The sequence below is a fragment of the Pollicipes pollicipes genome, unplaced genomic scaffold (assembly GCF_011947565.3).
Source record: "Pollicipes pollicipes isolate AB1234 unplaced genomic scaffold, Ppol_2.1 Scaffold_4881;HRSCAF=5763_pilon_pilon_pilon, whole genome shotgun sequence".
Classification (NCBI taxonomy): Eukaryota; Metazoa; Arthropoda; class Thecostraca; order Pollicipedomorpha; family Pollicipedidae; genus Pollicipes; species Pollicipes pollicipes.
This window is the reverse complement of record NW_023596576.1, coordinates 56,382,115-56,396,736: the sequence shown is the minus strand read 5'-3', so window position 1 is coordinate 56,396,736 and position 14,622 is coordinate 56,382,115. Positions and strand designations below refer to the sequence as shown.

Sequence of the window (14,622 nt, the reverse complement as noted above, 5' to 3'; positions counted from 1 at the left end):
ACATAGCCTTCGCTGGATTCGCGTGTTTGCTGTGCGCCGTTGCGAACTAATCGCGGCGTACCAGAAGGGGTGAGCAAATAAACATAGAGACATTCTGTTTCAGTGAGCCGTGTATGACATAATGGAATTTTAGACTTCTTCCAGAAGAGCCCATATTACAGCCCTGCAGAGCAATGGGTTCTCAGGGCGCCCGAAATAACAAGATTTCGAGACACTGAAGGAACATTCAGACTGTTACTGGACCTGACATTGTTAAAGCGCCGAACACCGTCAAAAGGGCGATGGAAACTCCCGCGAGACCTTTTGACAACCGCAGGGTTCCCTGAACACCCTTTGAATTACTGAGCTAGTCATGAAATCGCGGGACGACCAATCAGGACCGAGCAACCCCGGTGCAACTCCAGAATGCAAAAGAGCCAGAGACAGCCACAGGTCCTGACATATAGTCATAAGTCCCGGAAGAACAGTGGACTTATACGAATGGTAGACTGGATAAAGATAACGACTCTGAAAAGTTCCGAGGTTCCAAAAATATGGACATTTTTAAAACTTGCTGGAAAAGTTTTAGTTTACAGGGATTGATAACCACCTGCGCAATATACAGACTATGTTCAGCACGGAATGAAGTGGAAAATTTGTCACGAGATGTTATTTTCTGTACGTTTTTTTCATTTTGTGGCAGAACTGGACCCATAATCTGCACTATCGATGCCACGCCAAAAATGTAACCCAATTTTGTTGTCTTATCAGATCTTACAACCAAGAATCATTGCTGTCGGCATCATTTTCAGTTGCGCGAAAAAAGTCCACATTACGTATGCCAGAAAAAGTCACATTATAAGTTGGTTTACCCCAATGTCTAACTTTATCCCTCAATTGAGGACATCAGATTGAGGCTGTGGCTTCAAGTTAATCAGCTGCACCCTGCAAGGCGGCATCACCACGAGGGAGGATATAAAAAGACTGCCTTTGTGTTTGCCAGTTACTGAAGCACGTTTGATAGGCACCCTAGAGCTAGCAATGCATAGCAAATGAGGAAAATACTTTGAGCCTAGGCAATTCTCTTCATACAAAGTCTCCTGAGTTTGAAAACTTTTGGCAGTTTTTCGCTCGTAACGTGGTTCCATGATGATAAATATAAGCTGTTCCGGAATCGATACCTTGGATACCATTCTCTTCCAGATCCTTCGGTGCATGGCTTAGGAACAGAGATGGCGCAGCTGCAACAGATAAATGTTTGTTTATATAGCCTTAGTTGAAACTTTGCATCGCCATGGATAACCTCATAACACTAAGACAACCCATGATGTGATATCTATATAGTCATGGTATTGTGAAAGATGTGAGATAATCCATGGCATCGCTTTCGGCCAAAGGCGTTGATCGTGATACACCTATCACAGTTGTAAACCATCGTCCATATCTATTGTGAAGCTTTAAAACACTGGGTGAGTTAAGCCATCATGGGTGCGATACTCCACCATTGGAATATGTAAAGTACAAGGATATTCTTGCTTAGTTGACTTTTCCATTGTGTAGGTAGGTGATTATGATCGAGGATTATACTCTTCGGCAGGTTAGGTGACTCTGTCTGTCTGTAAACAATGCCAAGTATGCTGATTTTTATTGTAGGGAAGCGGAAAGAAGCCTACCCTTGAATACAGGATTCATTTTCCTTTGGGACACCTAACTTTCAACCTTATCTGTCCGCAAAAAATGATTGATTACCGGACTTGTTCATGTTCCTAAGATCACTAAAAAGCAACCTAATATTTGGGAAATGAGAGCATGTCGTCTATGAGATTAATTGCATGCTAAATCAGAATGTATGTTTTTGTTGACCGGAACATCTCCCGCTGACAACCTCCGGTCCAGCTTTCATGAATGGATTCTTTCACTTCTGTGTGGTCTTTCTGTGGTCAAACTTTCAACTCTCCGCCCAATGCCACAAAGGATTTCTAGCTAGCGGGACGAAATCTGTTGGCGCATGCTTGAAAGAAGACTTTAAACTCGTAGTTTTATTTGTAAAGTGGCAAGCATAACATCATAATTATACGATTCTGAGGAGATATTGCTCAATGCCACAAGCGCCGAGCTAATCCAGAGAAAATGCGGAGAAATGGTGCATTTGAAACATTGAAACAACTAACCACTAAACCACTAACAGTGTCTGATTCATGTCATGCATATTTATGTTGTGTCTGCTCAGCCATCATCGGAAATGCAAAATTCCCGACGAACGGCACCACCGCTCTAACGAGGCTTTGGCCGATATTGTTAAGGCTTTTCAAGCATTCCGTGCACGTCAATATCGCTTCCGAAAGCTCAGCATTGTTGGATAGCGTCGCTCAAAGCTCATCCCTGCGCTGTCCCATCTGGGGCTGGCGCCAATTCTCCTGGATGTCGAGCTGCTGCCAGAACTGCATCCGCACACTGAAGGCGGCGCGGCCTACAGACGGCGCTAGGTTGAGTCGCATGTGTTCCTGACGGCTGGCCGTATAGACCGGCCAGCTGGGCATGGGCACCACGTCAGTGCTCGGGTATCCTCGACGCGCGAAGTTGGTCCACAGCGACACCATGAGTCGAATTATCTTGTACTCGTCTGAGTCCGGTGTTATGGGTGCTACGAACTCTGGCTTGAAGAGGTAGAGCAGGTCATCCGCGTGTGCCACGCCCAGATCCTTGCTGTCCTCCATCCCCATGACTTTAGTCATGATTTCGGTGAAGCTCTGCCTCCCCACCCCCTTGTGGTCAAGCACGTAGCTGTACACATCGGTGTGAGCCGAGGCCAGGTCCACCTCGCTCAGTACACAACTGGCAAACATTCTGTCTGACAACATGTCTGCCAACAGGTTCCGGTTAGCGTCGGTGACGGCGTCATCGCCGAAGTAGTACTTGTAGATGCGCTGCGCCACTGCAGCCGGGTCTGCCGTCACCTTGGTGATCTCCAGCAGTTCCTTAGCCCAGACATTCCAGTCGCGACTTTGGTACGGCGGGGCCTTCTTGGCCCCGGCATGCAAGGCGACGGTAAGCGCCCCCTCCTCGCTGTTCAGCCCATTCATCCAGGGCACCCTGCTGAAGCGTCCCTCTTTCAGAACCACGTACGGGTTTTCGGGTAAAAACGGCGACGGCGACTCAGCATCCACACGTGGCTTGTAGAGAATAGCCATTCCCATCAGCGCATCCTGAGTGAATTTTGACATGGCCGACAGGACCTCCTCGGCGGGCTTCTGGCGGAGGCAGTCTACCACAGCGAGGCTGCTGGTGGTGTCGCAGTTCAGCACCTCAGCATGCTCTCGCGCCATCTGTCCCTGAGGTTCTCCGCTGGCGCCAAAACTGCAGAACGACGCTCCTGACTGACTGATGGCCTTGGCGAAGAGGCCCCGCGAGCGCGGGCTCAGCACCTGCAGGCCTACGCTGGCGCCGCCGGCCGACTCGCCGAAGATGGTGACGTCGTCGCGATTGCCGCCGAACGCCTCGATGTTGGCCTGCACCCACTCAAGGGCAAGCACCTGGTCATGCAGGCCGTAGTTACCGGGGGCGTGAGCGTCGGCCGTGGTTAGGAAGCCGAACGGCCCAAGACGATAGTTTAAGGTCACCAGCACCACCTGCTCGTCCATGAAATAGTCCGGGCCGTAAAATTCAGCGTCTCCGTAGCCATTGATGAAACCCCCGCCATGGATCCACACCATTACCGGCAGGTCTGGATGCTTGTCCGAGGTGGGTAGGCTTGGTGTGTACACGTTCACAAACAAGCAGTCCTCAGAGCCGGCCATCACACCACCGGCGAACATGTCGTACTGCAGACACACGTCGCCGTGGTCCTTGGCGTCGCGGACCCCCGTCCAGCCCGGGTGAGGCTGTGGCGCCCGGAACCGCATCGGTCCCAGCGGAGGCTCGGCGTACGGAATGCCTGCGGACGGAGCGTCATGACGTTATGAAACGTGCCACCCACGTGATCAGCGGGGAGGGGAGGTGGACACAAGGACGCGAGCACAGCGGCGATAACAACGTGGCTCATCGCGGCGGGATAAGATACAGAGCGGGCGTACGAGAAAGAATATTACGAGTGAAACAGTACCGGAGACGTCCGCCATCGGCTCGGGTTCGCCGCTCAACGAGATACATATGAATGGGATAGCAAGTGCTATGTGGACGTTATGGCATGATATCTGAAGCCGGCTGAGCCACGGCGATCAATGCACACGACTATCTTGGAGCAACAACGCTCAACATTATTTGCCGGGTATTTACGGCGCTGTTGTCAATTATCTTGCCTGCTGTCCCGCGTGCAGCGAGAACACACCGTACGCATGTAGCATATTCATGTGTTCTTTATGATGTCGTTACTGCGCGAATCGAACTTTGTAAAGTTCAGACATGCTCGTGCGTCTTAACTGCAGACGGACAGATTTTCGTGAGGAGGGGTCCGACCTCGAGGTGGCCTGGACAGAAGCCTCACGGCTGTTGCCGTGAGGAGTTCTCATGGGACCTTTCTGAGCAAGACCAGTTTGGGCCCTCCCTAAAAAAAACAACAACTTAGAGGTAAAATTACCGAGGCTGCGGTGTCCCTTAAAAATGTCTACAGGGTTTCCGCGTATATATATATATATATATATATATATATATATATATATATATATATATATATATATATATATATGTATGTATCGGTTCGCTGGTCAGGGCGTGCGGTCATTCTATGCGTCATTGCATTAACTGATTCGTTCTATATTATGTGGGGCTGCTTGCATTCAACCGTCTTTCATAACACATTTGAGAATATGCGTGCTGGTCGGCTTCGTGTAACCAGCACCTGCATGGGGTTGGACCGGGAACAGACCACAACGTCATGTTAACGGGCTTTGGTGTCTTTAGTTGGGCCTCTCGATGGCTTCGGGGCTCTCAATTTCTCTCAAGTGGGCTGTGTCACCAGCCTGTTCAGCTTCTGCAGAGGTCTGATAGCTGCATAGGTACTGGTGACCTCTGACCCCTCGATGTATGATCATAAAACAGGGGCATAGGCTCGTGCACCCCTTTGTAGTGTGCTTCAACGTGCTTACGACGTATGTAACTGTGGCATTCCCTCCTGATCCCTGTGATTCAGTTCCTTTTGTCAACCACTCACGCCACCCCACGCACGCCATCTGCCAAAGGCCCGTTTCAACACTTTGCCAATAGAGCACAATATGCCGGTACCCTACTTATTCTGTTTGGCAATGATGAGCCCAAAAATTGCAAACACTGGCAAAAGCAAAGATGAATAGGATGACGTAGCTTATTAGCAAGTAGCGTAAGAACGTTTTTGATGGCCTGCCCCCTAAACAAGAATGCGCACCAAGCTGCGTATACGTTCCTGACGCCCCAGAATATGTGCGTGTTTTGCCACGATTTTTTGCGTTTTTCTCTTAGGGGCGTTACCGTCTAGCCCGAGGAAAACGTTAAGAGGGACTTTGTTCTTCGGTCCATCAGTAGGCTTTTTCTCATAGCTTGGTAGTCGAGTACCTCAACATAAAGGACTTCCCGATTATTCATGCCCAACGGCGTTAGTCTTGGTTGTATTTCGAACCTGAACCATTTTATTTTCAAAATAGCGGATGCGTTACAATAAAGTAAACTGGTTTAAACATACAACTTTCGCCTCCTACCTTTAAAGGAGAAGTACTCGTTTCCGAGGAAAGACTTTGCTTGTACACCTCGGACATCTCCAGATTTCGTCGACACGATGGAGTTGTCAGCGACTGCTCCGTCGAATATAGCGCCCAGCACGCCCAGCAGCGCTAGGAGCCGCATCACCAACGTCATCTGGAACACGTTAATGCAGTTCAGCTTCTCTCCACAGCTCGCTGCGTAACTGCACACTTTTCAGCTGCCGAAAGATCAAATGAGACGAGCACAGTCGTTGAATTCACAGAACGTGTCGAAACATACGAAGCAGTTAGATAAGTGACGTTTTGGTGTTTTCGCTCATGCATCATATTTTCATTCAACAGGTTTATGTGTAGATTTGCTTTGAGCAACGTGTAAAAAGCAGCTTACCAAACAGTTACAAGGTTATTTTTCCCAAACGAGCAGAAAAATAGCACTCCAACCACTATCTTATTAGCCCGAACAAAGCACGAGCCGCTGAAACAACGGAAACTCACAACCGTACACCGACATACCATTGGCTCCACGCTAAAACCAGAACTTGAAGATTTCGCATGAATCTCAGTGCAAAAGTGGAACTGTTGACAAACAGAAACCAGCAGAATCAGAGGAGCCTGCTGCAACTGTACACGCGTTCAACACTCGTCGGATTGGCGATCTTTCACTCTCCTCGAACAAGAACAGCTCCACAGCCTCTCACTTCAGTACGAAATCTAGATATGCTAGAGTAAACCGCCCCGAAACAAGTGGATCTGCGGCCTGTTCACGCCGTCACGTGACCATCACGCCCTACCGACGCACACTGGTGCCAGAACGGTTAGCCGTCTCCCCATTCGTCGGCGTCTGGTACTGGAATCTCTCTGCGACGCCCAGCGATCGAAACCAGTACCCCCCTTCGTCTCGCGCTTTGTTGTCGCGACACTAAATTCACAGGGCAGGTTGGCCTGGACGCGAACTCAGTTGAGTCCAAATTCGAGGCTCCTTAGTTATGACCTTAGGCTCAAAATACGTCAAACATGGTCAAACTCCAGATTGGTGACTAAAGTGCCCCGAGACTCCGTCATACGACCGCCGTGAAGTTAGATACCTGTTCTAAGCAAAAGTTCAACGAGGTCAGCGACCTTGTTTGACCTTTATAATGTTCAGGTGAGCAGATACCTAGGAGATTGCTACTATTTTGTCATTCGAACAAGCGTCAGAGATTGCGCTAGGCGGTGTGCTCCTAAATAAATATTGACCTGGGTCATTTTAGGTCAGTGACCTTCTCTGACCCTTAAAAAACATTGAACATGTCTGTTGCGGTCGTCACTATTAATATATTCCAAATGAGGATAAGAAACTACTTCCATAACACCAAGCTCTCAATTTAAACAGCAGGTTAGTTTTGAATCTGTTCTGATCTTCATATCTGACCACCATAGGGCAATGCAATTGGATACAGTTATAAACAGGGAGCTAGAATCGCTTTTGAACTAGGGTGGGAGTGAAAAATTCCGTCGCAAAAAGACCGCGCGGGAGTGAGAAAATCAATTCACAAAAGACGGAACTTATGAGCTCGTGACGGATGCTTCAGCAAACAAATACATCTATTTCAAGTTGGCATGGACGTAATATCAGAAACTTGACAAAACTATTTCGTTTTTTAACATCTTAGGCCACTAAAGTGAAACAGAATACATTAACACACGCTCGGGCTGGAGGGGGGGGGGGGGGCAAATTGACCTCCCGAGGTCTTTTCCAGAATGGTTTTTGAACGGCGCGGCATAGCCGCGCCACATTTTGCATAGCGGTACAAAATTGCATAGCGGATCGTTTGACATACAAATTTTAGATGTACCTTGTAAGGTCGCTGACCTATGACAGGTCAAAGTCAGCCCATGGTTTCAGCGAAGGCAATTTCTAGGGAATCGTTCAATCTGATACAGCAACGGAGTGTTTGACGAAGACATACATATCTGAGATGCTTTCTCAGGCACCACAAATGTTGAATGAGCAAATTACGTTGACCTAAGGTCAGGTATGATGGTCAGACCAAGGTCAAAACCAACCTGATTTATTACTCTAGGGCTTGCTGTATGGGATAGTTTCTGGTGCTCATTTCGAATTTATTGACAGCAGGAACTGCATTATACATTTTCAATTGAATCTTAGAGATCAGAACAGGCCATTGACCTAAGACGACCCGGGTCGGACATTTTGTTCTAGGAACATACTGCCTAGCGTAATATTTGTCGCTTATTCAAATGAAAACGCAGAGCAGTCTTGTATCATTTTGGTCACCATGACCCTCAAAAGGTCAAACAAGGTCAATGACCTCAAAGTGGGCTTGTGACCTTTTGCTTAGAGACAGCTGCCTAGGTTCTGGGGCGCTTTGGAGGACAACCTGGGGTTTGACCTTGTTTGACCTTATTCGACCTGAAGGTCATGACCTAGGAAGCTGAAACCTTAACCTAAGTGAGTTCGCATATAGGTCAAGACAACCTGTAAATTTGGTGTCTCTAGCTTTCTTAGTTCACGAGATCTCAAAGGGGGGTTCAGAAAGACCCCCACCCTCACGCGAGCTGAAGGGTGTCTAGGCGGCCAACCGGGCGCGTGTTAAAACATAGTAATTTCATGACAGTATTATGAGTATAACAAATTATTAACACCAACAATTTTATCCTGCACTTTTCAATTCCGTTCCACAGCACTTTAAAACGAAGCGAAGGAATTCAATAACAATATAACAACGGAAAATTCACCAAGCCTTAAACACTCAAACAAAAAAAAAAAAATATTGGACTCCTTACACATTAGCCCATCACCAAGTCAAACACAATAGACATGCTTCTGGCTTCTGTTAGGTGGGGTCAGGGAAAACAAACATTTTGTCACTGTTTCTCACAAAGTACCAATGCTTATTTCCATGCAAGTAGCCTATGCCTAACCTAAAGAGGCCTTACATCATCTCATCCTGCATAACCAATTTGCAACACAGCAGCAGTTGTGAGTTACTGATTCTTGCACAATTCCTATCGTCACTTGCCATGCAATTGACCAACTTAACCCAACCTAGAGTAGCCTATATGATGAACATCATCTCAACTCACCTATCTGTTGACAGCAGCACTCGTGATAAAAACATGACATTCAAGGCTAGTTTTTGGCTGGTTTCAGCGTGCATTTGTATTCAGTTCATTTGTGCCTGCTTTTGACATTGGACAAAGTTGACAACACGCAAAGCAAAACACTTTGAATCACCTTGAACAGCATATGTTGATTGTCATGGTTAGCCTACGTCAAGGGCAATAATGTGTATGCCACACAAAACAGTCTCTTCTCTAAAAATATAATGACTTTTAGATGGCCATGCCAGTATTGCTGCTTGCCTTTTCAGCTGCAGCAAATGCATCATGTTGGGCTTCTTTATTCATATTTAATGGCAAAGTCTGATATGTTGGCTTCACAATTTAAATGGGGTGGTCTGACTATTTGTTACATACCAATATTTACCTCATGTTATACTTGCTAAGCAGCTTTAAGTATCCCTGTGTTAAAAATATAGTGCATATGTACAGTACAGTCATTTGCCAGTCAGCAAACCATGACAACTATAGCAAACATCTGGTTAAAGCAGCCATGAGGGACCACTTGAAGAAATTGGGGCAAATAACCAAGAATATGGAACAAAATAAGCCCATTGCATGCGTTGTGGCATCATAGTTTGTCTTATGGCAAAACTCGATGCATTAAAACAGAAAATGGCTAACTCTGGTAACCGATCATGTATTGAAAGTAGGTAAGGTAAACAACCACTTGGTCCACAGGAGACTTACCGGCTTCTTCCCTCTCCCCCAAAAACAAAAAATTCAGTGCCTTTTGCATGGTCTGCTGACAGACAGTCATCCGACTCACCCCCTGAATATAAATACCAATCATGCCCACCAACCTCCGAGATTAAAATGCGAAACAAGTAAGAGGTGCGCATGATAAACATCTCCAGAGGACAGAATTTCGCCATCAAACACTTCTGTATAAGCTGCGTCAGGTCTGTCCCAAGGTTCTATGTCAGCATATTCTAATGCTGCCATCTAGAGGCGGCATTACACAATGCCATTTTAAGCCTTGCCATGTAGGGTGGTAAGTCAGAAACTCGAAAAGCTTGGATTTGTCCTCATTGAGCACCGCCACGAACCAAGAAAACGGTTAACCCAAGGTTTAAGAGGGCAAAAATGGTGGTAAAAATAAGTTCCGTGCTTCAAATTGTCTCCTTCATCCCCTGTGAATTGTTTACGCTTGGGTGCATATCAAACATGCTTTGGGCGGCTGGCGAATTTATCCCATTTATGTATGAAATACGTACAAGCTTGCAGTTGGAGCATCTTGCACAGAAATTGGTCAACATTTTAAGCAGGAGGTGGTACCTCTAAAGACAATCGAAAGGAGGAAAGAATGAAGTGTTATCACACTGGTATGATACCAAGAAAAACATAAGTAGCTAAATAAACAAAAATACTGCCAATTTCTCGCAAAATTTTGTGATCACCTGATTTTGCTTAAAATCTGTTAATATAAGTGCTCAAATGGTGATATTCATCTCATAATTTTAGTTTAAAAGACATTTCTTCAACTTTTCACTCATGCATTTTGGGAGCGATGCAATTTAGTGGTCAAGTTTCCTCGGGATAAAAGAGGGACGTAGAGTAAAATTCTCTACCAGGCCCTGCTGGTGTTTGCCCCAGGCTCTGCTTTCATGGTGTGGTGGTGAGACCAAAAAATAGAGGATGCGTGAAAACCTTGCATTTGGCGCAAAGCTGCAGATTGTGATGCATTTTGTAAACAAACTAAACTTAATGCATGCAAGCGGCTGGGGTCGCTGGGGTTCTTGGGCATGGAGGTACCTGACGCCCTTGCTCTGTGCATACATAAGCATGATTCCGATGTAGGTGAGGCACGACATAGCCATAGATGTCCAGGTTCTGCGGAGCCTCGTTTGTGCTTGGTGGTTTCAAGTGAGCTCGGTTTTGGATGACATCTGAAAACCTCAGAAAGGGAAATAAGGGTTTGGCATGTGCGATTAGACAATGTCAGGCAGGGGTGAAAATTCACATAAAATATGGGGAAAAGGAGTGAAAAATTCCTCTTCATAGGGTGTTGCTTTACACCCAAGGTCGGCAATTCTAGGACACTGATCATAAATTCAATTCGTTTATTGCCCAAGAAACTATCTCAGATATGTATGACTTCGTCTAACACTCCGTTATTCCTTCACATTGAACGGTTCCCAAGAAATTCTCTTCGCTGACAGCCATGGCTTGACTTTAACCTGCCATAGGTCAGCAATCTTGCAAGGTGTGTCTATTTTTAAACCAAAAGTTCCGCTTTTCAGTTCTCCACAGCTATGCAAAATCTTCCGCGGCTTCACCGCGCCGTTCGGAATAATTCTGGACAAACCTTCGGGAGAACGTCAGGTGGATCCGCCACCCGAACGCGTTAAAAACCTTCAGGAGGAGGTCAGGTGGACCCGTCACCCAAACGCGTTAAAAACCTTCGCGAAAAGATCAGGTGGACCCCCATCCAAACACGTTAAAAACCTTCGGGAGGAGGTCAGGTGGACCTGCCACGCGACCACGTTAAAAGTCGCTCTTGCGTTGCTAAAACCCGCATTTCAGCGACCGTGAACTTGCGACCAGTGATGCCGAAAACGTTCGCTCGTAGAAAGCGTAATGGTCGGTGGTCGCCATCGGTTGAACATTTTACCATAGTTCGAGTGAGATTTACTTGACCTGTGGACTTGCCCGTAAAAAGATCGGGTACATTAATGTAAAAGAGGCCTTCAAAAACATATTTTATCACAAACGTACACCTGACTGATGGCTTGAAAACGGTATGCCACAAACATTGTTTGGCGAGAAGGGCTACCTTGCAGGGATAAGGCGTTCACATTTGCACGCCATTTGTGGCATGCTGAAGCCTCAGCCGCTTATCATTTTAGCGTCATGTGCTCACCGCCTCTAGACCCATGTTCAAATACCCAAGGGAAGCGTCTGAGTTTCTATTGCTCAGCGAGAATCAACCCAAAAAAGATTCTTGGCGCCCTTAATCACCTCAATATACAAGTTTACACATGGGGCGGTCAGGCTGACACAACTGGTCAAATTTCATCTGTATGTCAAAAATCCTCGAGCTTTTTAAAACAACTGACACTTCCCCTGCTGAATCGGGGTAGTTACCTCTGGGACGATCCTCTCGCCGGCTGCCACGTCCCGCGCTGGCGCTCCTGGATAAATACGCCCTCCACGGCCGCCGCTCACAGAAAGACGGAGGTGGTGACCTTAGGAACGACGCGCCACTGCCCGGTCACGCTGACGGCGCGTCAGCAAATAGCTGCGCGCGGCTTCGCTGGCGACGCGCCCGTGTCGCCATGCGCGGGCCCTTGTGCTCTCCTGACCGGGCATGGAGAGATTACGGCCAAAGAAAAGGACGCGGGTGGCATTCAGTGCAGATGCAGATGCGCCCGGACCGGCGGGCCTGGGTGATTCCGGACGGACCACAGGGAACTGGATGACTCCGGGAGGACCACGGGGGCTGGGTGACTCCGGACGGACCACGGGGCTGGATGACTCCGGATGGACCACGGGGACTGGATGACTCCGGGCGGACCACAGGGGACCGGATGATTCCGGACGGACCACGGGGGACCGGATGACTCCGGACGGACCACAGGGGACCGGATGACTCCGGACGGACCACAGGGGCTGGATGACTCCGGACGGACCGCGGGGACCGAATGGAACCAATCCTTTCTAGGAAGTGCGAGCGGTACCTTGCGCCGGCGGCACCCTCGATCGGCCATCCGGTAGCCTCAGGGCATGGCGCGCATAACCCGTGTATGAGGTCATACTGTGCCACATTTTGCATAGCTGCAGAAAATTACATAGCAGGTCGTTTGACATGCAAATTTTAGATGTACCTTGTAAGGTCGCTGACCTATGACAGGTCAAAGTCAGCCCATGGTTTCAGCGAAGGCAATTTCTTTTTTTTTTGGTTTCTGTTTCTGGTTTCTGGTGCTCACTTCAAAGTTATTGACAGCAGGAGCCGCATGATACATTTTTATTTGACTTCTTAGAGGTCAGAACAGGCCATTGACCTAAGATAACCCGGGTCGAACTTTTTGTTTTAGGAGCATACTGTCTAGCGTAATATTTGTCGCTTATTTAAATGCAAAATTCAGAGCAGTCTTGTATCATTTTCATCACCACGACCTTCAAAAGGTCAAATAAGGTCAGTGACCTCAAATGGGCTTGTGACATTTTGCTTAGAGACAGTTGCCCAGGTTCTGGGGGCGCTTTGGAGACAAACCTGGAATTGGACCTTGTTTGACCTTATGCGACCTGAAGGTCATGACCTAGGAAGCTGAAACCTTAACCTAAGTTAGTTCACGTATAGACACGTCAAGACACGTCAAGACACCCTGTAAATTTGGTGCCTCTAGCTTCCTTAGTTCCCGAGATCTCAGAGGAGGGGTTCAAACTGACACACACCCCACACCCGAGCGAAGGGTATCTAGCAGGCCAACCGCGTGTTAGAACATAGTAATTTCATGACAGTATTATGACCATAACAAATTACTAACACCAATAGTTTAATGCTGCACTTTTCAATTACCTTCCACAGCACTTTTAAAACGAAACAAAGCGAAGGAATTCAATAACAATATAACAACAGAAAATTCAACAAGCATAAAACGCTCAAAAAAAAAAAAAATATTGGACTCCTACACATCAGCCCATCACCAAGTCAAACACAATACACATACTTCTGGCTTCTGTTAAGGTGGGGTCGGGGGAAACAAACATTTTGTCACTGTTTCTTACAAAATACCAATGCTTATTTCTATGAAAGTAGCCTCTGCCTAACCTAAAGAGGCTCTGCATCATCTCATCCTGTATAACCTGTTTGTATCACAGCAGCAGTTGTGTCACTGATTCTTGCACAATTCCTATTGCCACTTGCCATGCATTTGACCAACTTAACCTAACCTAGAGTAGACCATAAGTTGAATCATCATCTCAACTCACCTATCTGTTGACAGCAGCACTTGTGATAAAAACATGATATTTAAGGCGAGTTTTTGGCTGGTTCCAACTTGCATTTGTATTCATTTCATTTGTGCATGCTTATTGAGATCAGACAAAGTTGACAACAAGCAAATCAAAACACTTTAAATCGCTTTGAACAACTTATTTTGATTGTCATGATTAGCCCATGCCCTGATCAGGGGCAGTAATGGGTATGCTTCACAAAACAATCTCTTCTCCAAAAATAACATAACTTTTAGATGATCATGCCAGTATTGCCGCTTGCCTTTTCAGCTGCAGAAAATACATCCATTTGGACTTGTTTATTCATATTTAGTGACAAAGTTTGAGATGTTGGCTTCTCATTTTAAATGGGGTGGTCTGACTATTTGTTACATACCAATATTTAACTCATATTATAATTGCTATGCAGCTTAGAGTATCCCGGTCCTTGAAAATATAGTGCATATTTTTATATCATATGTCATAAAAAACATATCCTTAAAAATATAGTGCATATACACAGTACAGTCATTTGCCGGTCAGCAAACCATGACAACTATAGAAAACATCTGGTTAAAGCAGCCATGAGGGACTTCAAGAAATTTGGGGAAAATAACTAAGAATATGGAATAAAATATGCCCATTGCATGCCTTGTGGCATCATAATTTGTCTTATGGCGAAGCTCGATGGATCAAAACAGAAAATGGCTAACTCTGGTTACCAATCATGTGTTGAAAGCAGGTAAGGTAAGCAATTACTTGGTCCACAGTAGACTTACCGGCTTCTTCCTGCTCCCTCCAAAACAAAAACAAAAAATCAGTGCCTTTTGCATGGCCCGCTGGCAGACAAAGTCATCCAACTCACCCCCCAAATATGAATATCAATCATGCCCACAAACCTTCCAGATTA

At 46.5% G+C, this 14,622-nt stretch overlaps 1 protein-coding gene across 1 annotated transcript; it reads right to left on the bottom strand.

The window, feature by feature from the left end:
• Positions 1–2,015: 2,015 nt before the first annotated feature.
• On the bottom strand, positions 2,016–11,930 carry LOC119099708 (venom carboxylesterase-6-like). Its single transcript, XM_037222772.1, has 3 exons — positions 11,862–11,930; positions 5,649–5,805; positions 2,016–3,913 (listed from the first exon to the last, which is right to left on the bottom strand). Exons 2-3 carry the CDS (start codon positions 5,803–5,805, stop codon positions 2,349–2,351), a joined length of 1,722 nt encoding a protein of 573 aa, XP_037078667.1. The 5' UTR covers positions 11,862–11,930; the 3' UTR covers positions 2,016–2,348.
• Between the last annotated feature and the right edge of the window lie 2,692 nt (positions 11,931–14,622).